The sequence below is a fragment of the Camelus bactrianus genome, chromosome 5 (genome assembly GCF_048773025.1).
Source record: "Camelus bactrianus isolate YW-2024 breed Bactrian camel chromosome 5, ASM4877302v1, whole genome shotgun sequence".
Classification (NCBI taxonomy): domain Eukaryota; kingdom Metazoa; phylum Chordata; class Mammalia; order Artiodactyla; family Camelidae; genus Camelus; species Camelus bactrianus.
Window position 1 is genome coordinate 30,773,836 of NC_133543.1, and position 26,884 is coordinate 30,800,719.

Sequence of the window (26,884 nt, forward strand, 5' to 3'; positions counted from 1 at the left end):
TCTTACTTCCTTATTAGCATCTGCTCTCCCAATGTTTACCTTTTCAATCAGCAGGACAAAAGAACTTCCTTTAGTTGATGTCACTGGTACAGAGCTGCTCAGTCAGTAGGAAGCAAACAGTACTTAGGATAGTAACTACATGCTAGAACTATTAGAAACTCAGCTCTGGTGTTTGTCATACTATAACTCATTCTAAATACAATTCATGCTCATTAGCCCTAGGTACCTGAAGAAGGGGAGATGCAGAATAAAAGTTTATCAGTAGATTGAATTTTATTCAGTTTACTTAAGAAAACCATTTTGTGCCTAAGAATCTTGAGAAATTATTACACTGCCTATAACAAGAGATTTTCCCTAAATACTATTAAATAACACATAGCGTACTAATTTTTAATAGTAACTATATATATAGGTGCTTGTAAAAAAGTATTTTTAGTATTTGTCTACCTAAAAAAAAAAAAGAAATCAGACGAACAACATTCAACAGTCACAATTTGTATTTAAAATCTTTAAATAACAGTTCTATTTGATTCAGCAATCAAGTCATGTATTTTAAAAGGTGACAATCGAATTATATTCTGAACATTAATAAGTTATTGGATTAATATATGTGTGAGACCTAGTTAATATATTCAGTTATTGAAGCTAATGAATGGAACTAATGAAAAGAAATTTAGCACCGCTATCAGCAGTCTCTAGGAATTTCCAACCACAAATTCCAACTAGTTTGATGGATAACTGTGAAAGTGGTGTATTACAAAAGATATAAAGATAATGTCTTCTTAATTTAGATATTAAATGTTAAGCACCCAAATAAAGGGAGGCCACCAAAATACCATATTTTAAAATTTTATGCAAGTAATCAGAAGTCCCCTGATAGCCTTAGTATACTTGTATGTCTCATTAACCTTCATAAAAATGAGGCAGAAAGATGGAGAAGAAAGATCATAGGTTTTGTAATCACTCAATCTGTGGTTCAACTCTTGGCTAGGTCATTTAATTTTTATATGATCTGAGGCAAGTTACTTGACTTTTTTGAGTCTCTGTTTTCAAAGTGTTAATTTGGGATAAAAGGACCCACTTCGGTGCTGATAATGAAGAGTATAAAATATCTACTGGATTGCACACATTCTGCTATTAAATGGTGGTTGCCTCCTACTTTCTACTGTCCTCAACAAATATAAAGTTACGGAAAGTGGCTCAAGTATACATTTTCTTTCATTTCCCATTAAAAAGCAAAATAAATTTGTTTACTTAGATATTATATGTAATTCTCATTCTTAACTACTTTGGTTGCTAAAACCATTCTCTCAGTATTTTGTAGGTTTTCTGTCTCTTAAAAAATACAGTGCCTACCAGGTAAAACGCTCCTTGAATTTTCAGTCAAAGAAAGGAAGGTAGGAATAAGCAGTTGCAGCTAAATGCAACTGCACAGAAGTGATAGATACTATGGAAGTGAAAAAGTAATCTAGCAGACTTCAATTTATCCATTATCAAAAATTCTAACATTTATACTGTTAGTGGACAATCCCCCTCATTCTCAATGGAGAAATTCAGAAAAATTCTTTAAAATGTTGACTTACATAGCTCTCTCAGGTAGCCTATAAAGATAAAGCTGAAGAGAGGAGCAAAGAGAAAATTAAAGGTGTCAATCAAGAAAGTGTTGGGAAATTCTAGGAGAACAAACGCCATAAATAAGCCTCTGTTACGAATGCCTAAGTGAGATATAAAAGAGGAAAGTGTCCAAAAGTATGGTTGGAACCAAAAATGATGGAATAATAAAAGTCAATAAGAGTAGATTTTGAAGTGGAAACCTCAGAATCACATGAAAGGGAAGTGGGAACAGAAATTTTGAAAAATATATTAAATACATATATACCAAAAAGGGCACAAATCATAAGTGGCTTGATGAATTATTTTGAACCCTTATAACCATAACCCGCATCAAGAAACTTCTAGAACATTGATAACATTCAGAATCCTGGTTTATGCCTTCTCCCAAATACTGTCTGTTACCTCCCCTCCAAAGGTACCACTCTCCTGACTTCTAACCATATATATTAGCTTTGTCCATCTTTGGGCTTTATATAAGTGAATTTATATTATTTTGTGTATCACTCACTTGTTCACTACTATGTTTGTGAGATCCATGCATATTGTTTGTAGCAGTAGTTTGTTTTCTTTTCACTTCAGTATATTATAATAATGTATGAAGTAGATCTCTATTTTTTCCACTCTCATCAGAATAGAGAATTTGAGTTTTATTTCCATTTGAGGGCTTTAACAGCAAATGCTATTCTGAGCATTCTTATAAAATCTCTGGGTGTGCATTTATTCCAATTATAGTTGGGTATATAGTTAGAATTGGAATTGTTAGAACATAAAGTATATGTATGTTAAATCCTAATCAATAATGTCAACTTTCCAAAGGTTTGTATCAGTTCGTCATATTCTCCCATGTATGAGACTTTCTGTTGCTCTACATTCTCACTAATAGTCAATTTGATAAGTTTGTAACAGTAACTTACTGTGGCTTTAATTTGCACTTCCCTCACTTTTGGTGAGGTTGAGGGTCTTTCAAATGTGTACTAGCCGACTAAGTATGTTCTTTTTTGAAATGTTTATTCAGGCATGTTGCCCAATTTTCTATTTGGTTATCTGTCTTTTGGTTGTAAGTTGTATAGAAATTGATTTTAAAGGAGAGGGAAAATACAAGATTTCCAGTGATCATCTAAGAAGGAAATTAAATTAATTAATAAAAAGAACAACTGACAGTATGGTTTTGATTCACGTAATGAATTTAAGATGTGGAGGCTTTCCTTAACTGAGGAGAAGGCCTGAGATGGTGGCAAGTGTGGGAGGCTGAAGAAAATTAAACATAAGGTCAGGTTAGAGAGCCATATTCTAAGGGAAGGACAGCATGTGAAGAGAGACATCAATTTGGAGTAACATTTTCGTATTACGTGTTTGAATTCATCTGCTTAACTTTATACTACTGGCCAACTCATCATCTTGGAGCTCTGCCGTACTTCCCTATTTCTATATTTTGCATATTCTATCACTTGTTTCTACTAATCATGTCTTCTTATCTATCCTCACTGAATGTTCCCCATCATCCTTTGAATCACTGTGCCTAGAGATTTTAACCACTGCTATCATTCAGTTCTCACTGCCAAGTTACAGGATACTCCCACACTTGAAAATTGTTATTTATGACCATTTGGACTCTGTGCTCCTTGAGGTCAGTATGCCCTGGATTTTTCCCCCCATCACCCAAATGACCCTATTGTTTCCTGCCACCATCCTCCTAGACCTGTGGACTCTGTGACATTTTCCTGTTCTTTACTTTTTCAACCAGTTACTTCTTAACTACCCTATCAGGGTTGGTCTTTCCTTTAAAATACCTGAATTAATTATGAAGTTTTCAGCTGCAAGAAGCAAAGTTCCAGACAAAAAAAACAAACAAACAAACCAACAAAAAAACCCAAAAATTATAGAGATTTCTTTTTCTCACCACAGAAGACTTGAGGCAGAAGGCTGCTGCGATGCATTTGGCCACTGAGTAAAATCTGAGTGACAACTCCAGGGCTCTCTTAGATATTTTTCTCAGTCTTCTCACATCAGGGTCACAAAGAGAGTTTTCCCAAATCCAGATATCACAATTCTATTTAGGGCAGAGAGAAGGGAGAAGAGAGAAGTAGCAGTATGGTTTATTTGTCCCTTTCAGCCAAAGTGCAAAGTCTTTCTCAGAAAAACGTAGCAGATTCCTGCCTATGATTCATTGACTTCTAAAGTGGCAGCTTCAAAGAGTATGAGTAAATACTCTACATTTAAATCTACTAAGTAAAATTCATTTTTAGTTTTTATGGCCCTATAGTAGAAAGAGGCTAAGAAGAGGGGTTGGGAAGAGGTTTAGGCTAACTAACCCACAGTACTTGCATTTCCTAATTACACCCCCGTGGGGCAGTATTGTTTCTGATCTGTTTCCATCTTTTCTCATTTATTCCTTCTTATTTCTCCTTTTTTCCCCTTCCTTCCTTTTTTCCTTTTCTTCTTTCATTGTTTTCTTTTTCAGTTCATTTCACAAAGAATTTGAAAAAAATTCATGGAAAATTGATTAGGCAACATAATGAAATATAAAGAGAGAGAAATAAAGAGATAATCTCAGTCATCTGGAGAAATGAACACACTCCCCACAAATCATAGTTTCTCAACTTGGATTATGATAAGAAATAGAAATTTTTTTCAATGAAAACTCTTGATGTGTTAGGTAGACTAAGTCTTGGTAACAAATAAATAGATCCATAAATGGCTTCATTGTGATAGATGTTTATTTCTTGCTTGTGCAGCAGCCAGGGATCAGCTTTCTCCTGTGCAGTGATTCGGGTTACCAGTGATTCACAATTGTATCCTATGGCTTTCATACCCGAGAACCTGTGTCACTGTTCAGCCAAAGGAATGGGATAATGGGATCTGAAAGGACATATTAACATCTTAAAAGCATTAGCTTAACAATGGAAAAACTTACTTCCAGTTACATTCCATTGACTAACATACGGTCATTTCTGGAAAATGAAGTATATTTATGTGCTCAGGAAGAACAGCTATTAGTCTTGCCACCCCTGGAATTCAGGTGTTTTGTGTTGCTGATGGAGCAGGATACCTACTCTGAAATTCAGTGTAGCATTTGCATTAATAACATGTGTAGACAGTGAAGACAGAGCCAGACTTGGTCTTGAATACATGTCTCTCAATTAATTAGTTTCTGACATAGTTTGACTGGCTTAATTCACTTACCAATATAACTTCATTTCTCCACTTAACAAATGGGAAAGGTAGGAGAGCTTGCTCCATAGGTTTGTTCTAGTGAGAATTAAACAAGATACTATTCCTAAAACACTTAGTGCTTAGTGCATTATAAGTACTCAATAAATGTTAGCAATTATTAATATATAAAAAGACATATTGATATATCTGATCCACCAAAAAAGAAATAATGGATTCTTAGACAGAAGGTGAAATATTCAGAATTTTAAACTAAAGAATTTCTTTGGACACTTCTACTCTACAATATAAAAGAAAACAATAATCTAAGCATCATGGTTATGACCCAAGAGACTAGACTAAAATTTTAAAAGAGTAGATAATTGACTAATAAAATTTTTAATGATTTTATCACTAAAAAACCTCAGTGCCAACTGCTTATATTCCACCTCCTCTCTCCAATGCCACATAAAATGGTCTATAGCACACTGGAACTCATGGTGCCTGGTGGACAATGGTGCCAAATAAATAGTTGTTGAATGAATGAGTGATTGATTTCCTTATTTATCACATTTTTTGAACGATTTTACTGTACCTATATGGATGCTGGTTTTTAAATTTTTTTTTTGATCTACTGAAAATTGAAACATAAGTGACAGCTAAAAAAGAAGACTAAATTTTGCAAATCCGCACTTTGTTTTATTAGCTTTTACCTTGTCATGTGGCACTCTCTACTGGGTATGAGTACAGAAATCTCTCAGACCCAGCCATAAGTTGCCAAAATTTTTAATAAATAATAATAAAAAATACAATCTGAACAGTTTAAATAAAAATAAATTAATTCCATGTCCATAATAATATAAGACAAAAACAGAAATAGAAAGGCAGCAGTAAAAAAACAAAGACATATTTTAGTATCAACATCATTTGGTAAAAATCCAAGGTATCTGAAAACTCATATGTCACCTCACAGAACCATTCACTCATCTTCAGGGAAGGCTTCTTGCTAAAAATAATTTTGAGATACTCGTAAGAGATAAATGATTGATCAAGCCTCAAAATTCTAGAGAAAGCTTGACTGAGATACTTCTAGTCCTGAAGGTTGAGAGTCAGCTCTCATGGACCACTACAACAGAGTAGTCATATCAATATCAGGATCAATAATACTTACATTTGAGCAATGAATCAGAAAGGGAAAATTAGTACCAAATATTTTTGTACATAACTATACTATAAATTGGCATGTTGTATGAAATTTTTATGCACAAAAATTAACCTTTTCCAAAAAGGCTTACTATTAGAATATGCAATATAAAGTAATCTTCACTAGAAATTGTAGTGAATAGAGCCATTCTTCTATCAAAGTCACTGCCAGTTCACCCAATAAGATCATTTCATTAGCACATAAGAAGAATCTTATCTATATTCTTGAGTAGGGTGACATGCATTTTAATCTTGTATTCATTCTTTCTGTCAGTAAATATTTGATTAGTAAATTTTAATAATGGAGTTCCAAATATGAACATCTAATTTAGTCTGGAGTGTCAGATGACCTTCTCAGAGAAGATGAGACCTGAGCCAATTCTAGAATTATGAGTAGGCGTTAGCTAGGTAAAATCCCCTCCAGGGGGCTGGCAGTATTGTGGGCCATTCTAGACACTTTAAAAAATGACAGAATTGTAAGGAAGCAAATATTTCAGTTATAACTTGATTACAGAAAAGATAGTTAGAAAACATGTGACAAGCAATGAGTCTAGAAGGCAGACAGGCCAGGTTAAGAAGGGCCCACTAAGCTATATTATACATTCGAGCTTCTCTTTAAAGACTCACAGGGAGCCATTGAAAGCTTTTAGACAGTGAAAGAATTGGGTTTTATTTTAATTTTAAAAAGAAATTCCCTGCCTACAAGAATGGGTAGGAATAAGATAAGAGTGGGCAAAAATAGTCAATTGTAGTCTCTATGCAAGAATCTAAAAACTCTATCATAATACAGTTCAAAAGATAGGCATAGCAGAGAACAGATCTGTTTTAAGCTACATGAAATATTTTTCTGATCTCTTAAGTCATCATTCTTATTTAACCTTATTCTCTTAGTGATATTAAAGACAGATTTTATATGAGCATCAGAAATAAAGGATCTATACTGAGCTCTCGTCATTTCACCCAGATTTGGTTTGATCCACAGAATCCAAGGATAAATATGTGTGTGTGTGTGTGTGTGTGTGTGTGTGTGTGTGTGCATGTGTGGGGATGTGGTGCATGTGTGGGTGTGTGTGGAGAGAGAGAGAGAGACAGACAGACAGACAGAGACAAAGAGAGAAGGGAAAAATAACCTGAAGTTTAGATGGAGTGTATCATGAACTAAGTGTCCTTTACTTTGGGAATAATAAAGGATTGTTCTGGTTAGAAATACAAAGTAAACTATCTGTAGTATTAAATTTACCCAGGTAGGAGCCTTGAGTCAATAAATCGAAATATATTTGTGAGGATCAGTGCCCAAGAATCTAAAAAAATTGAGCTGTCTCTAAGAAGTTTTCATCAGATGTTTTATTTAACTTAAGCTTTTCATTAAATGGACCATGTGAGAAAGACTGATTAATTTTCAATAGAAGAGAAATTTGCACTCAAGATGTATTACGGTTACAGATCTGAGAAAAGAAAGCTTCCCAGTTATCAATCAGGATTATTGCTTTGGCAACCACTCTCATCAAAGCCACAGTAGCTAATTATTTCTCCTGATCTAGCCTCATCCAAACCCAGGATTCCTCAAATGAAATATTATACTTATGGATTTTCTTAGATGATATGCATTTTATTAAATACCTATGTTGTCTAAGACCCAAGATATTTTATCTAATATTTTATGTTTTATGCCACTTGACCAACCAAAGAAAGGCTGATTTAAGTCTTTGTTAAGCTGAAAAATTAAAGTGTTCCAACATGAAATGCTTACATCAGTTTTAATTTATTCACTAACCACCATAAGAATGGAAAGGAAAAGTTGTCTCATGGCAGTCAAAGTGGAATTTCAAAAGATCCTTGAGCAGGAAAAAAAAAAATCTCAATAAAATGTGAGAGATTTCTCTTAATGTCTTTCTTCATGATCTCCTCCTTTAATCAATTAAGTTATTTATGCAAACAAGATTAGGGATATCAAAGTTTCACTGAGTTGAAGAGATAATGTTCATCTTTCTAGCAAATAATCTGTCTTAAGTAAGGTGGTGAACAAGGACGGTAATTATCATATTGTCTATAAAAACTCACTTTAAGGGAAGAAAATAAGGAGTGATGCCTTCAAGAATTATCCAGTAGACTTTTTTGTAATATTATCAAGTTCAGTATATAAGTAAACTTAAAAATATAAGTAAATTTGATTGAGAAATTGACCATTTAGATTGACATAATAATCATTAGAAAAATATCTTATGGAAGATTATACTTTGAATTTCCAGCTAAATGGGGCTCTCTCCAATATAATAAGTATCATTACCATGTGACAGATAATTAAACAGTTGCTTTAAATCCACTTTATAACAGAATAGGTAGATAAAAATAGATAAGTAAAGGTTAAGAGTTACCATCCACCCAAAACAATAACTGCCCATTGTTGGGAAAGTTGTGATTAGACCCATGTATCTCCTATTCGATCTTTTTACTTCATGTTTCTCCCAGATGATGACCATCACTCTTCTAGCATTTGTGGAATAGAGTCCAAACTACTTTAGCCTTTTATGATTGTGCATAAATTATCACTTATCAATATCAATACTATCAATGTTGTATTTTCCTCTGCTCTCCTTCACATACTTACTATTAAACTAAACCAAATGTTTCCTATGTTTTCTGTCCAGATACCATACTTTCTGTCTCCATGCCTTTATTCTTAGCTTCCCTTCCTCCTAGAATTTTCACATGTGAAGAATCTGTTCCTCCACCCACCTCACCTACTACCTGCTTCACAGGTTATAATCTCTCCTACAGATTTGCTTTGTTTATCTCTTTGTATATGCAAACATGGTATGTTTAAAATTTTTAAATTACATGCCAATAATGACAGAGCAAGAGATTTCATATGAAAACTCCTACTTTGAAATATCTTCTGAAAAATTAGAAGTTTGGCAACACTGCACTATCTTTTCTGTAGGATAATAAGTGGCAAGGCTGAGTCACAACTCTCCCCATTGAAGCTCTCCCCATCAGGTGGGGTTGGAAATCCTCAGCATGGCTCCCACTCCTACCTTGTTGACCTCCGCACTGAAGCAGAATGACAGCTGGCATATATATTTCTGCTTACATTGCAGTGCTCTTTCAAAAAAGCGTAAGGTGGATTATTTCTTACATTCCCAACTTATATATTTCTTGACTAATTCCTGTAGAAAAATTAGGGGGCAGCTTTGACCTTCATCATCAAAATTTTCTCACTCCTCTGTGTCAGGCTAAATCTGTATTCCTATTGTATTTCCATAGCATGACGCAAAAGGTATTATTGGCCCCTTCTTGCACTATCTTATGCTTATTTCTTACACTTATATCTTAACTTTAAAATTTAGGAAGCTTCTATCAGTAGTGTTCAACGACTAACTGAGGTGGACCCTACAAACTTCACAGGCTTGTACTAGGGCTTTACACATACATAGCCACTTATCTTTAAATGCACACCTTTGTCCAGTGAATGGATAAGTATATATTTCAGCAAGAATAGATTAGGCTAATTTTACAGATCACAAATTGCATAAAAAGCACAACTGTGCTCCTATTTAATTGGAATCAGAAATTCCTTATAATGGTTATCTACTCTAAAAATCTAAATGCTTGTAAAATTTGAGTTCTTTTTCAAATTCCATTTCTACTCTCTGACATACTTAGGGCATGCAGACTGCTCCATTAAGTTATTAAATATTAAAAAGAACTAAGTTAAGCTTGAAAAATTACCTTGAGCTATTTTCCCCATCTTTAGTACCCAAAATAAATCAAACAAACTATATTTTGTGTGAGATCCTTGCTAGCTGGAGAAGGACTCTAGAAGAGAACAGTATTACTCAATTTGTTTTATATTTCCTGTTTGGTTTTGCACTTACTTCTGACAATAAATAGAGGAGACAATCACTATTTTTTTTCTGGTAAAAGAAATAGCTGGAATTTGCTCTTGAAAGCACACTCTGTTAGTAAGACATTTTTACCTGCAAATTACACGACACAACACCTTTAGGGTCTCAAGATCTTTTTGCTTTTTCTCCCTCTCAAATCCTTTACTCTTTCTCTCCCTGTAGCTGTTAGCTCTTAGCTTTGTCTCATATGTCCTTAACTGACACATCCTCCTTAAATTTCATTAGCAAAATGCTCCCAATGCTCGCACTGTCTATTTCTCATCTCTGGATTTGCCTGTCTCATCAATATCTACTTTTCAAAAGCCAGGCTAAAAGGGTAAGTCTAATTTCTGCAATAGAGCTTTGTACAAATGTGGATAATACTAGGTGCTAGCTGATGGCCTACTGTGCTTCAGGCACTTGGCACACAGTATTTCCAGGCTTCCCGGCAACCCTAACAGTGAGCTTTTCCCATGGCTCAGTTGAGGAAACTGAGTCTGAGAGAGGTTAGCACTTGCCCAGGCTGACTTGGCCAGCCAGTAAGGGTTATAATTGGAGTCTGGCTCTGGCACACACCATACCTCTCTTTCTAATGTATTGTCTCATTTTATATATGTAAACTAATCATATAATGGCAAAGAATTCTCAACATTTAGAAAAGCCAAAGGAAAAATAAAATACGTAATCCTCCTTTCTTGGTCATTTCTTTTCTTGGGAACCTGAAACTTTTGTCTTTATAGTTGATGTAATTGTCTCTTCAGTTCAGAGACTATTGAAAACCCACAATTTTTACTCTGCCCCAAGGATAGGAATTGAAATTGTAGCTGAATAAGATTCTGTTCAGTGCCAGCACTCAACAGTGCCCCTCAGAAACTCAAATTCACTCCTCTTAACTACTCTCCTTAAGAGAGGCTCCAAGACACTGACCCCTCCATAGCTTCTTCTGATGGGTCTCCCAGGCAGTTGCTTCATTGGCAATAGCTTCTACCTCGGATAGCCCATTGTAATTCCTGTTAGCAGCTCTTCAGGGCTTTTAGAGGTGTTTACAGGAGCTCTTCCTCTAATTAAAAGAGCTTGCAAACTCTTATGTGACTGGGAAGCTAATCTATATGACACCGGGGAGAATTTCAACAGGAAGTCTGCTAAACTTTCTAATGGTAGCTGAGTTGCAGAGTACTCTCCAGAAATGTCATTGGTTCTTAGGTATATTGAGAGAGAGAGAGAGAGAGAGAGAGAGAGAACAGAGATTAAGAAAAACTTCACTGTCTCTGTCTTTAAAGAGTCATATGGGTCATAGAGACATATAAGTAGAAAATTGCTTTAGACTGTGTTAGTGCTTGACAAAGGTAAAAACAAATCCATGAAAGTGTCTTAGAAAATCAGTCCAGTCTAATACTACAAAAAGCAGTTATGCATGCTCCAGTTCATTCTCCCTTAAGATTGGATCAAAACCGCATATTGGTTTTGACTTAAGGGGAAGTCAGATAGTGTAGGTGATGCATTCCAACTCAAGTTCAGAAACTGTCATCTTCTTCCAGGCATCTATTCACAGAACTAGGGGACATAGCTATTATTCCAGTTTCTTGTTACCAGTGTTCCCCATGAGCTGCCAAGCCAGCTATGTAAATCACATAGCTAAAGCAGTTCTGGAATTTAAAGAGTACTGTGAGTTATATTAATTTCAAAAGACATAAATAGAGCCCAGAAAGGCCTCCACAAATGCAATAGGTTGGCCATCATCTGCACCTGAGTACAGTTCTGCCACCCGCATTGAGGACTCCAGGGTTTACATCCCAAGGCAAACTCCTTATCTTTGCCTGTGTCCATCCTCTTCTCCCCAACATTCCAGTTCTTGTCACTTTACTTTTCCAACAGGACACTTGCTTCATATTTTCCTTTGGGGAACTATAGCTATAAGCTACTATGCTTTTGAAAATATGAAGGTATGGCTTGATCTAAGAGGTTAATAAAATCCTAATACCGTATCTAATTTGTACAGGTTGACAAATAAATGAACATTTCAGAATGGATTCCATTTTCAGTTTTTAGTTTACCCTTGAATCCAAACCAGAGTTTTAAAATCACCAAGTTTAAACATTAACTCTGATTTCATTTTGATTTCAAATAAGTACTCATTTCTAATTTAATGAATTCCTTGATATCTGTGCACAGCCTTTGTCTTGAAAGACTCTTTCTTTATTCAAAACTCTCCCTTATTGGATATCTTATCTTTTTTAACACTAAGCTCTCTGGAAACTCCTCAGTATAGTCACAGCTCCCCAAATCCCCAGCAACAGCCCACATACAAGACACAGAACAATGTTCACATTATCAGGGCTTACTGTCTTCTCTGTATACACAGTTTGGCATAAACACTGTCAACCAGTAGCTCTAGGACAATGGGGTAGCTTTCTTACTCAACTTACTGTGTAGGGTAAGGATTATTTGTGATACCATCTTTCTTTGCACACTTGCATTTTAAAATAATATTTTAATAAAAGATATATTTGAAATGATTAGACCTTGACTTTAGAATAATTCGTCACATGGTCTAGAGTAAAACCTTGTCTACCCTCCCAATTTTTCTTGTTTCTGTTCCTGTTTGCTACTGAACTTCAATATGATTAGAATTATCAAGTGCCTAGCTTCCTAGATGGAATATTGTGTCTATTTTTTTCCTATAGTACATAAGCTGATTATTATTTTTTTATTGAAGTAAGGCCAGTTTACAATGTTGTGTCCATAGGCTGATTATTTTTTTTTCTGATCTCATGTATTATCTTTAATAAGAGACTTAGGGCTAAAATAACTTTGAGTAGCATTTGGGTTGCACAGAAAACTATAAGCTTTGATTCTAGTTGTCAAGCTGTTTAATTTCTAAAATATTCCCTGCAACTCCACTTGGAAGATTGTGTTGTATCCCTTTTAACTTGTGTGTTTATTTTCATTTTGTCTATGCTTTATGTTTTAATAGTGAGTAACAGCTATTGCCATCAAACTATTGGTGTATAAGTGAAGGCTTAATGTAATACTTCAAAAAATAGTATATAGGTGTACTAAATAATTTGGGGAAGGAAATCTTGATACAAATAACTTACTGACTTTAAGACAGAGTAAACATAATACAAGAAATAATGCATAGTTCCTGTTTCTAACCAGAGTTGAATGAAGAGAAAAAAAAGAAAAGTGAGAAGGATATTTGAAGACCATAACAAATTTAGACTGGGTAAAAGGAAAGTCTTTCAGAATAAAAATTCACTCTGAAATGATATGCTATATTTACAGAGATGGTAGAGGCCCCTCTTATAGAAATCTTTACCAGGTATTAATATTTTTAATTTAGCATCTATATATGGTTTTGAATCATAGTAGTTGAATGAATATTAGAAAGTTTGTGCTTCAAGACTGTGGGAGAAAACCCTACCAGTTTTCATTTACCTCTTCTTCATTCTCACTCTCCCCCAGTCCTATTCAATACCTCCCTAATTATGAACTCCTTTGGGAAATCCCAAGATCAAAGTTCCAACCTGTTTTAATCCACCTTTCGTCCATACCATCTATATAAAGTTGAGCAACACAGACATGCTCCTGCCTATATTTTTAAAAACTGTTCACGTTCCTCAAATGTTTTTATCAGTCTTTCTTTTTAAGGCAACGTTGTCCAAATTTATAGCAATGTAGTTCTTCAGTTGTTTCCTGTGGCTTTATATTAAATCAGGAGTCATATTAAGATTACTTAAAGATCAGATTAGAATAGTGTGGAAGCTGTAGTTCCCACAAATAGCCATAAGAGGCCATAAGTACCCATTACTAGCTTTGAAAGGACTTGTAAGTGCCTGTAATACCCACCATGATGCGAATGCCACTGCTAATGGCATCCACTGAACTCTGGATCTGCACTGAGCTGGGAAAACTCAAATGCTGGTATGTATGAATGGCTACAAGTTTTGTGGCAGGCACCCCTTGTTAGGTATCTCCCAAGCAACCTGGATAGTTATTCAAATGACTTGAAAACAAAGCCTATTTACCTATCTCAAATATTTTATTGTTTTAACAATTATATGCAAAAGAGCTGACTTTCAGATCTGTGTATAGCCACAACTATCTTATCTTGTAAAATTACCCTTTTCACATCAAATTCGCTACTTATTGATGGTACATATTTTTATAGGATTTTTTTGTGTGTGTGAAGAAAGAAAAAACTAATATGTCAGTGCAAAGCAAAGCTGTTACAGAATAAATCAGTAAAGTTATCAAGACTTTAACACTACAAAGGAAAAAGTTAAGCTGTACTATTTCATATTTCATTTTAATTAATTGACAAATAATAGACAAATCAAATTTGAAAGACAGTGAGCTAGTTCTTCACCTGGAAATTCAGCACAAGCCTTGTGTTTAATATTATTTCACTGGTTAGAAAAAAATTTAGTACTGTGCTATTGAAGATGGCAAAGACAAAAATGCATGATATTCCTTGTTTTATTGAGAGGGATTTTAAATATATTTTAAACTACTATTGATTGTCCAAGAAACTTCATTTTAAAAGATGCCAAGTCTGAAAAATGGTTTATGCAATAAAATTGCAATAGAAATAAAGGATCTCAAACAATATTTTCTTAACATTAACATCAGTTTACAGAATATTTATTGGCAATTGCATGACTTTATTATTTGCTCATTTGTTAACTTATTTATTCAAGAAATATTTGGGTCCACATTATATACAAGTCAAAGACAGTAAGATTGGAAAACTGCTACAAGAGATCCAAGCAACGAAGGCTGAAAGATGAGAGAGGGTCTGGCAAAGGAATCTTCCTATAGAAGTTACCTTATTATCAAAACCTGAGCTACCTAGGCAAATCGAGAGGGAAAAAATATCCCAGAGACAGAGAAAGTTTTATGCAAACAGAGGGAGGAAGGTATAGAGACCTTAGACAGGAAAGCTGGAAAGAACAATATAATAAAGGTCTTTAAAAAGCCATACCAAGAAAATAAGTTACATTCTGAAGTTAATGGGATAATCTCTGAAGGGACACAGGAAGTCTTAAAGTCAAATGTATGATTTAGAAAGTTCACAAGAAGAAGTCAGGCTAGAAGTAGTCAGAATGGTTAGAAGACTCCTGCCATAGTTTGGGAATTGACTAGAAAGCCAGGTGACATGGTGGCTGAACCCCTCTATGCTTATATGTGGTTGTATCAATGAATGTGAGCACTTGTGGGTAATTTTAATAAAAATCTGTTGGAAGTGTTTGATTTCTATTTTCAAAAGTAAAGTGCATAAAGTATGCACTCAAGTGTGCACTTTACATTTTCACCTATTCATATTGTTTTACCTATTTTTATTGCTAAAATAATGAAAATACTAACTGGATGAGTATACAGAGGTTCCGGAAAATTTAGGGTTTTTTTTCTTTATTTTTAAGACACTGCCATCTAGTGAAACTTTTGTAAAAATCACTTTGTGATGATTTCATTCCAGTTTGTATCTTATGGCCATTTCCTCAGAACAGTTACATTTTAATAATTTATGTTCTCTGCTATCCATGGGGAAAAAATTGTACATGCATTGAAACATACTGTAGGAGCTATAAGTGATTTGTTTTATGTGGTGCCACAAATGTGACCTCAGGGCTTTTAATAACAGGATAGTGTAGGTGAAGTTTCATGGTTTCTTCACCGTGCCATTCTTTATAAATAATAGATAATAAAATAAAAGTGCTGCCTTTCTATTATTTGAGTTTTCTAAGAAAAGTTGAGATGTAAAAACTTGTCTATGAAAAGTTGAATGGTAAAAATCTCTTCATTAAAAAATATTACTTTAATTAAAAGTGTTGGTGAGAAAAAAAGAATTTTAAATTCAGAACTTTTATTTTTTTCCAAATTTAATTTCAGTTTTAAAAATGTATCTTAAAATACAAACAAATTGTGTGTGTCTGTATGCATCTACTGGGCCTAAGTATTAGGCTTTGATAAACCCTAAATCTTGATGGAGATTGTATTTTTTTCCTGTTGCATGAAGCATCTGTTATATTTTATGCATGTATTGCTCATATTTTGTGTTTGAGAAACAGAGTACTGGTAAGACATTTTTCCTTTATGAGATACTAGTTCTGGCTACCTTATAATGAGTAAGATTTCTAATTAACTAACTATTCAATGTACTGAGTTTTCTCCATGCAAATCAATTCTATAGGGTAGGGGCAACTAGTATTTTCTTTAATGGGCAAAATAATAAATATTTTAGACTTTTTCATTCATATGGTCTCTCCTGCAAATGATTCATTTGTGCTTGCAAAAGCAGCCATAGACAATATTTAAACAAATGAGACTGGTTGTGCTCAAATATGACCTTATTCATTAAAAACAGGTCATAGTTTGCATCCCTCTGTTCTGAGGAAAGTACCTGTAATAGCAGTTTGGGGTTATTTATTCTTAGGAGGTGTTAGAACAATCTAAAATTGGTCCCTCTGCAATTATTTACTTCAAAAACTTCAATCGATAGATGTGTTTCTTAGAAGTTGCCGGAAGTCTAAAGTTTTAGGACTGTAATTATTGCCTATGTTCTTAGTAAGCTAACAGTAGAACAACTCAGAGGTAAGGCATGTTTGAAAGTGAATCACTATATTCTCTAAGTAACACTTTTAACATTTTTATATGCAGGTAGATAAACGGTTTTGATGGTAAGCCATTAAATTAGAAAGTTACTACTTGGGTACAATTTGGATAATATAAATTTACTGCTCCAGGTTGTCTTTCTGGGAACTTAATGTAAATAGAGGCTTAGTTTCTAAAACAGTGAATTCTACTAGGCAGAGATACAAAATACTTGAAGCCATACAAGTAAATAACTGAGACAGAAATAGAGTCACACACTAAAAGGCTGTTAGGGTGTTAAGTCAATGTATAAGAAGAACACTGTATAGAGTCAGAAACAACATCGTTTTTATGGTCCACCTTTGTGTCAGCTGCTCTAGGCAGGACTTGGTCTCAGGGATCCTACTAGTTTCAGCTGAGCTCACTCATGCATCTCTGGCCAACTAAAGGGAGATGGGGAGAGCAGCTGATCCAGGATGGGTCAGGAGAGAATGACTCCGATACACAGTTTTTCATCTCCCATCTGGGCCAGCACGTTGGCCCGTGCAAGTCCTTCTCTCAGAGATGGCAGAGGGCAAGGAAGAGCAAGCCTGATCACTCAAGTGATTTAGAGATGCTCTTTGTATTATTCTATTGTGCTAATGTTTCACTGCTCAAAACAAGTAATCTGACGGATCCCAGTGGCAGAGAATTGCACACTGTTCTCAGTAAAGGAACTGAAAAGTTTCATGGCAAAAGACATGGATACAAGAAGGGACAAAGAGCCATTAAGGCAATTTACCACAGCATATACATACATGCATTGATCAAATTAAATGTGGACATGATGCGGGATTCAGTGATAAACTGAAATTTTTATTAACTCTTCAGGTTAACAGGATACACTGAAGCAGTCAAACTTTTTAGTAATGCAAACCTTTTACATTCTTAAAAATCACTGAGATCCTCATAGAGGTTTTAATATTGTGTTCGTATCTATATTTTCTGTATTTGTAAATAAAACAAAATTTTAAAATACATTTATTTGTTTATTTTAGGACAAAAATAACAAACCCATTACATATTAACATAAATATATTGTTAGGGAAGCAAAAACTATAGCTTCTAAAAGAAACAAGAAGGGAATGTTTTATATTTGGCAGATATTTTATATATATGTATATCTGTATGTCTTTACTGTTTGGCTTAGTAGAAGGCAGCTGGTTTTATATCTGCTTCTGCATTCAATATCTTGATTTTTTTTTCTTTGTGAAGCATATGAGGAAAATCAGTCCTTGTGCAGATATATAGTTGGAAAAAGCAGAAGTAGTTTAATAGCTTTTTCAGTTAATTGTGAATATTCTTTGATACTACACGAGAATTTGACAAGTAAGAACTTCTTAAGAGTTGTGGTGTGCAATGTGAAACCAAATCAAGGAATTTCCTATGTTTTATTAAAGTCTGTTAGTTGATTTTTCATTTTGAATGGATCTTTTATCCATGCGTGATATATAACAATAAGCACTGGTCTTTCAGAAAATATTGGTTCACTAAGTTATCCATATTTTACAAATATTTACATGTTCCATTATATAGTCTTTTAAAAATTATATATTACTTCTAAGCTCATCAGAAATATCTTTAAGTACTGGGAAATGGTCATATTCACAGAAGTAGATCCAAGTTTTCCAAAATTCTAATTTCTCTTGGTAATTTTTGTTACTTGGCAACAAATTGTGAGTTTCTTTCCTTAAACTGACAGACTCACTTCACCTTCCAAAATACACCTAAGCATGTCAAATACCCGAGTATGAATTACTATTGTTTGTCTATAAGTTTGCTCTTTCATGGAAAAAATGGTTCTCCATGAAGTTAAAGTGGCTAACTCAGCTTGCAACTCAAACAATTGCATAAGTACATTACTTTGAGACAACCATCCTACTTCAGGATGTGGTCAAATGTTTTATGCATAATTTGCACACTAAACCTTAAAAATAAGAAAATTTAAGGTATTGAGATTTAATGCAAGTGTATTATTTTTACACCTTTATCGAGGAGCTATATACATGAAATTAACTTTTTCCTGCTGTAACAGAATGGCTTTGACACACAATGACAGTACAAGGATCCACTACCTTGATTTGTGCTAAGGTGCCAGCAATTTTATACATCACTGGGTTTGCATTATCAGTGCAAATGTCAACACAGTGAAGAAGGCAAAAAATGTCTTCCTCTTTATAGTATGAAAATTGTTTTGACCTGAAAGAGTCTTGGAATGCCCAGGATGTTGTGGTTCACACTTTGTGAGCTACTATACCAGAGGGTAAACTGTATTTATGGTACAGCAGTTTGTCAGAGATTTTTCTTAAATACACTTGTCCTTGCTATCTTGAATCATTACGTAGATTCAAAATTTGTTATTATGTTCTTCCCCAGGGTTGTTTTGTTGGCTTTGATCTAGCACATGCAGTTGGAAATGTTGAGCTCCACTTACATGACTGGGGAGTTGATTTTGCCTGCTGGTGCTCCTACAAGGTATCAACAAACTCGTTAATATATTACATACTTTTATTCCACATTGACACTAATCTAAATGAAAAGCTGGATCAGTGGCCAATTTTAAGAATTTGAATTACTTTCCTCCATTTCTTTTATTACTATATTTTTGGACTTGAGTTAATTGTAGGGTTACATAATAGAAAACTTTGATAAATGATTACATTCTGGTATTTCTATGCACTAAAGAGTATTTATCCCTTCAATTCAGTTATGAAGAAGGAGTTTCTGTAAAACAAAAACCTCCACACTGTAGAACTTAATTCAAATCGATTAGGTTCTTGGTTGCATGTTGATATGTTGTAATATATCTACTTATGTAAAGATAATTTTTATGGAATCAACTTGATATTGACATTTGAAGACAATATAATTGACAAGGAGCATGGAAATAACACCAATTTTATTTTAATTCAGGTGTTTTAAAAATATAATCTTTTATTAATATTTAAATAATTTGATAGCAACATAATTGAAGTGAATGAGATTTGAAATCAGATATGTATCAGTGGAACTGTTAGCTACTGGTTGGGGCAAAATTTGGCCAAAAAAGTAATAGTTATTTATTCTCAATTAATAATGCTGTTTCATTTTTTTTCTTTGAACAAGGTGGTCCCAACTTATGTTTTTATTATAGAAGTTCAAACAGTCACACATTTTGAACTTGTCAAAAGTTGGTTTCATAATAAAAGTAGTCAAATTATTACATTGTTTACTTCTGTCATATATATTTAGATAAACTCACATAGTTTTATTCTGAATCCAGTATTTAAATTCAGGAGCAGGCGGTCTTGCTGGTGCCTTTGTCCATGAAAAGCACGCCCACACAGTCAAACCTGCGTGAGTACCATCTTCAGATTCTTGCAACGAATAAATTAATTTGCATTAATAATATGCTAAATTTACATGAGTTCTTTAAAATGTTATCCAATAAGAATCTGATGGATTACAATTATTTTACTACTCTATGAACAATGGCATACTTTATCAGAAATAAATGGTTTCCAAAGAGTTCACTTGGTTGAACAAGAAATTTAATCACAAAAAGGGAAGCTTCAATGCTAAAAATGAGTCACTGTAATCATGTAGAGCAGATGGTTTAATGCGAAGAGACTACTTAATTTTTTTTCAAAAATTAGACTTTAGAAAATTTCGGGTTTCTCACACTGATGAACAAATCAAAGGCAACCAGAGCTGTGCCTAATAGGGCCTTAAACGTGGTATGTGAATATTAAAATTATATCTACCTTTAAAGCTAGAAACATTATAAGATGGTCTTGCAAGGAATAGCTTCTGTCCTAAAAGATTTTATAATCCATGAAAACTGAAGAAGCTCAACACTGAACAGACTGACTACATAAAAAGCAATACTTGTCAATTTTACATAGCACTCTTCATTTTTTAGAGCAAGTATAAATGCAAATGTGATACATCAACAAATTTACACATTTTTATTTGACTGGGGAACTCTTAAGTGGTTCTATTATTTTTATCTGGAATGGAGATAAAGAAATAATGTTCTGGGAAAAAAAATCCTTTCAAAGTTGTTGCATCAGAAGTGTATGATGAGGAGATTGTCTAGACTCCTAATAGGTAATATAATAATGTTTGATTAGTTTTCTGAATCTTCTTAGCCACTGGCTATGTGGTACAATCTTGATGAGAAGTGAAACTAAATTAGTAATAAAGCTTGGAGCACCTCACATTTTTTGATGTTCTGTGCATATAAATTTAAGATGATGTTCTACAGTTAATTTAATTATGTCTAAAATTTCTCCAAGATTTTAAAGTTTTAAGATTAGATAGAGCATTTCCTTTAGACATTTTGTTAGGCAGATATCTTCCTTGACTATATTGTCAGTACTTAGATGCTTCCCTATGCCCCAAACTTTCTGAAAAGAATATGAAGCATGTATTATATTATAGGAATACCATGCATGTTTTAAAAGGTCTCTTTTTCATTTTTAGCAAGCACCACTGATAACATTTTACCTAGCGTAAGTGCTTTCCATACAGACAATATATAAGATATTGTTTCCTTTTGGATGAAGACTCACCACTCTGATCATTTCCATCTCTCCACTTATTTAAATTGCAATAGAGGATCCGGCAAAGGGCAAGCTGGTGGGGGCATCAGGGGTGTGGTAAATAATCTACACAAAATCTAGAGAATGCAGAGTGTTACCACTTAAGCTTTGATTTTACAGCATCTGTGCTGCACTTTAGATTTCTTTCACCATTATTTGCCCTTCATGGGTGAGGAACAGGAGAGGGTGAAGGAGTTGTAGGGTGTGCACACGTGCCTCACCTTGTAGAATCCCAACATCTTCTAGACACTACAAGTGATTGTTAAGTCTGTGCTCCCAGAAGAAAGAAGATGCACAGATTAGATTTGCATTCTAGCTTGATCCTTGCTGGTCCATAACCCAAAGAATGCTCCTTGACCTCTCAGTGTTCTAGCCTCTAAATACAGGTAACATCAGCATTTACCTCAATGGCAATTACTGTCAGATTAAAATGGCATCATGCAGGTAAAGCTCTTATTACAGCCACTTAGAAGATCCATACATGTAGACTAAGTTGCTTGATAACTTGTAGAATCTTGCCTAGTACAGACCATTCCTCTCAGGAAACATAACCTTAAAGGTTATAGTTTGTGACCTTTGGGACGTTAAACAGCTTTGTTCCTACTGCCAAGCTCAGACTGACTCTGTAAGTCTCCATTCCTTGCATTCTCTCTCATACTGGCCTTACCATCTTACTGACTCCCTTGCTAATTAACGAGCTGAATGGAATCTTTATATGTGTTCATTTTATATTTGTATGAGAGCCATTTTTTAACTTTTTTGAGAATTATACAGTATTAACTATTGTCGCATTTTAAGTATGTGGCTTTGGAGACTGACAAGACTCAAATCAGCTTGATTCATGAAGCCCTCCTTACAGGAAACCCTGGCTGTTGTTGTTTCTTCGTTTGTTTGTTGTTAAAGTATCTTTTTGTGTGATATTAGAGGGACTAATTCCAGTGGTACCAACTCCTACTCTATAGTGGAATATAACTGCTTTTGTTGCAAACTTTGAAAGGTCAATTTTGTTGCCTAAAAAAGGGTGACATCTAGTGGCTAAACATGTTATTTCAAATAAATAGTACAAATAACTTTTCCTGATCCATTCATTCTTTACAAAGTATTTTTAAAGTATATATATTTAAATTATTTTTCTTTGATATCATTTGACTATATGTTTATAGTTCAGTACTTATGTAGTCAAAGCATTCTATAAAGAGGTGTGACAGGATGAAGGTGGAAGATAAGGTGAGGGGTGTTCCAGGTGTGGGGTTAAACATAAAGCATAAACGATTATCAAGGCTGTTTATCAATGAAGAAAGGCATTATGGGAGTGGTTGGCCCGCCTGGTGTAGAGAGTGGATCCCGGGATATGTGAGCCTTCATTCTAAAAGTTTAATATTCAGTGTGTAATTTTGAAATATCTTTTACGTGATGTTCCCATTAGCAACTGGTAAATTACATCTATATCAAGAAATTTCACTTTCTTTCTTGTTTAAATAGTCATTTTGGCTATTGTTCAAAACTGATGACCTAAGACTTTTTCCAAGAACCACTTGCCAATAAAAAGGATGAGTAGAGGCCAGAGTCAATCCACTGCATTAAGCATTATAACTCGAGCTATTTTTTTCTCAACTAGAATTTGACCTTTTCCTAGTTTATCATCACCTTTTCTCATTCCAGTGTCATATTCTCAACCTTGTCTGTAGCTAACAATTACACTAAATTGGGACTGGTTGTGTGTAAATGCCATCTTGTGTTTTTTTTTTTTTTTTTTCTTGAGGCCTGACTTCAATTTAGTCTACACAGTTAATAATTATTTCTCTGAAATATGAGGGGAAATATTTTTAGTTGTAAGAATTTGACAATCAGAAATGTATCACTTTTAAAAAGTACTTAAAAATCTTGATTTTTTTTCTTTTTAACGTTATAAGCGTTGACACTTCTGGTACACTTTAGATTAACACTTAACCTTTTGGTTTTAGGGGATTCAAATATATCTGAAGCCCATAAAAAGATTCTTCTGTAAGTGCTCACAGACTACAATTCAAGACACCACCCCTGTCTCTTGGTTTTTTTTAAAGAGACTCTAGCATGAAAATGGGAGTGGATTATGTGAGCTATTAAGTTTCTGTCTATGGCTTACTTTTTTACCCTGTCCAGTGAAATCATATATACTGGAAAACTGCTATTTCTCACTTTCTGTGTTGGCATAAAAACCTCCAAATTCTCTCACGTGTGACAGCTCTTGAAATGCTTGTTTCCTCTATGATTTTTGTTTTTAAGTTTTCTGAGTGGCCAAGAATGAGGCCTACGGATAATTTTTTGAAAATGCTAGAATTTAAAATCATGCCAACACATTTCCATAAACAGCTAGAGGTATTCGATTGAAGGCTTTAAGTAGAGATGACATTTTTAAGGCTTTATTAAAGGCTTGAGTCATCTCCTTTATTGTAATAAGTAATTTGCAGGATAAAAAGAACCAGCAGAAGAGGCTGGATGACATCAGTGCATGGTTAAGGCAAATTTTAGAGCTCAGAAATGTAGGTTATTATTATTATTACTATTATTTGGGAACTTAAAAAAAAAAGAAGACATAAAACAATGTACAGGAAAGTCTAAAAAAGGATAAAAATAAGCATCAAGAAAATTTAGGAAAAAGACTAAAAAATTGTAAGCATACTCCCAAATGTATAATTAATGTTATATGGGGAAATCAACTAATGCACATTTGTTCTGGGGAGTGCTGACTTGATATATTTGATTCTACATACTTCTCCAGGCAATACTGGAGAATACCATAGCCCCAAACTCATTCATAATTTAAGTCTTGTTTTTGTTTCTGGGATTCTTTATGACTTACTACTTACCACATCTTTGTCTAGTACCCACACAGGGTCTCATAAAGGCTGAGAGAATGAGAAAGTGTAGGTGGCAGTAGCCAGGTGTATAAATTCACAAGACTCCTAGTAGCAAAGTGTATGAATTGATGAGACTAGAGATGCTTTCAAATTGGATAGGCCAATATCAACAGGTTTCTCAGTGAGAGTTCTCACAGAATCCCTAGCTGAGCTGTGACACAGACCTCCCACAGTATCTGTTCTACCTGTTTAGCCTGTTTCTGGAGTTAGGTGTTCAGCATGAATAATATGAGTGACTTCTTGCCCTATCAGCCAGCCAGAGGAGAGGTACCTGGCCATCGCCTTAGTCCTTAACGCTTACCTCCCACAGCCCTTATCTTCCAGTGTATCATTTTCTCTCGCTTCTCCTCCAACATATGTGATTACTTGTCTATATTTCATAAGGTTTACTGTTTCACTTTTTTATTGATTGTCTCAATGCCTCAACCCTTCCTCTTACCCAGGAGCACCTCATCCATAGGTATGAGTTCAACAACAGATGTCTGTAGAAGACACCGATGTGCACTTTCACCTTAACTACTTGCTTACTTTTTAGCCCTTACTTTCATTTTATTGCAGATTGCAAGAGTTCCTGATTATCAAAGCATTATCCTAGTCCCCAGAGATACATGACAATGCAGGAAAGCAAAAATTGTCATGATAGGAAATTGTCACTAATGAACTACTCACTTATAAAATTAGCCTTTACTAAACACCCTTTCCCGATTAGTATCAGCATTTGTCTCTATGCATTATTATAAGAAAAGTTTGGTCTCTTGCTGATTATAGAATGTTATATGTATAACACAATAAAAACTTAATGGAAATGGATTGTAAAGTAAAATTTTCCAAGAGATTCAGGATTTCATGATGCAAGTGATACTGAAGAACTGCTGAGTGACAAAATCATGGACAATGAGGCTATGTCGGAGTCAGAGCCATTAACAGATGAAGGAGAGGAAATTAGACACGGTACTTCAAAAGCAAATGACTTGAATATCAAGGAGTAAAAGGAAATGATGAATGCTTCAACAATTTTGTGGAAATGATCCTCTTTATGCTCATGCTAAAAAAGTTAAATGTAATATGAAAAAGACTCTACTTTACTATCATAACATTTATCAAAACACAGCAGAAAATCAACAAAATTTTTAATTTATTCTTTTAAATAATTAGCATATTATAATTTTAATCTAAGTTTTATCAAATTATAAATTAAATTTGTTCTATAATTTTAAACTTTATTTTTCAAGAGCATCTCTATCAATTTTTTTTTCTCCATTATTTACTACTGAAGTTTGATTAATGGTTTAAAATAGATTTATTTTAAATGGCCTTTTCCTGGTATTCCATTTGTAATCAAATAATGAGGACTTTCAATATATCCATACATCTTTCTAATCTTAGGAATTAAACATGATGAAGCTTCCATTTTATCCTACTCCAACAGAAGTATCCTATCTAAGGTGCTCATTGCTCTATCAAGTAAAGAGAGTGATCTGAGTCAATTGAGGAGGCATGAGCAAATATAACCAATATATATTTTTGTACAAGAAACTTTCATAGATAGAAATAAATATAAGATGTTGGCTATGACTTAAAAAAAACTTACAGTCCATTTGAAGAGATAACCATTTCGATAGCTGAATAAGCAATTTGAAGGACAAGTAACACAAGGTTAGAATATGTGCCACAAGGCAACTTCTCAGTAGTTGCTGGGTGAATTCTCAGACATCACCATAGGAGCAGTGGAGACAGATAACTTTCACTCAGAGCTGCTCTGGAAAATCTAGAGCAAGTTGGTGGGGAAACCTACAGATATAATACCTCTGCAAAATGGAATGCTATGTTAACTAAGTGAATAAATTTATTCCCTGTTACTCTGAAAGCTGAACTTGTTGCCTATAAGAGAGATTTCACTTGATTAGTTTCATAAATTTAAGGAAATATAAAGAAGAAAAAAGAATTACATAAATGACATTTCTTTAAGGGATATGTCAGGTGATCTTTTTCTTTTTATGCTCCTTACTAGAATTTTTTATGGAATCTTGAGTTATTGACTTAACATTTAAAAGTCTGCCTATTATCATAAAATTGCTCTTTATCCCTATTCTACAATATTTTAGAAATTATAAACAGTGCTGAAATCAAATTTGCTTCATACTCTCACTTAGTTTCAGAACCGTGCTCATGAGTAGGTTATACCTATTGTAAATGCTAGCCCCCCAAATCCTCATTGTAAGGGATCCAAAAGAAGCTAATTTGATTGAAGACAACTCATCCATGGACTTATGACATACATAACCAACACCTATCTTCATTCTGAAACTATTTTAAATTAATAACTCTACAAGGATCCCTGCTCTTCTTAGTTTGACATTTTTCAGTACGCAGAATCATTGAGATAATTATCACATGTGGTGAATTTAAGTTGTGATCGTAAAAATAATGCTTATGCACTGAGGCATGATCAGTTAAAAATAAGTTCAGTAAATAATCTGATTTTCTTAAGAGAAAAAGTAATCCTGGCTCTTTAAAGAAAACCAAAATAGTAATTATCAGTATAAAAAGATACATTAAAGCCATTGTTGCTTGCAAATCACTACTCTCAGATAATGATGACATAATCATTAATTTGAGAAAACTGAAGTGCTTTGAAACCTCAAAATTTATTTTCTCTTTGAAAATTGCAGTCTAGTGTCTCTGAAGATATATGAGGTCTGTGAACCTTTTAGATACAAAAGGGAAGACTTGTCAAAGAGCTTCAGCTCTTGTTTTAATTACTTCAAGTTTTGTCCCTAAAGTGACCTTCAGAATCTGCAAGGGTTTTTGATATAAACTATGAAGAGCTATTGCTAAACTTTTATTTGTTTTTGTTGAGAAAAACCTGTGTATTCATCTGACTCTTTACGACTGCCAAAGCAACCATGGTGCAATG

At 34.1% G+C, this 26,884-nt stretch overlaps 1 protein-coding gene across 2 annotated transcripts in view; it reads left to right on the forward strand.

The window, feature by feature from the left end:
- The window catches only part of KYNU (kynureninase), a 90,609-nt gene that overhangs the window by 37,007 nt on the left and 26,718 nt on the right, over nucleotides 1-26,884 (forward strand). For both annotated transcript variants that reach the window (XM_074363588.1, XM_074363589.1), the window contains 2 exons: nucleotides 18,861-18,959; nucleotides 19,747-19,820. In XM_074363588.1, the coding sequence (XP_074219689.1) occupies nucleotides 18,861-18,959; nucleotides 19,747-19,820 (173 nt within the window). The remainder of the gene's footprint in view (nucleotides 1-18,860; nucleotides 18,960-19,746; nucleotides 19,821-26,884) is intronic.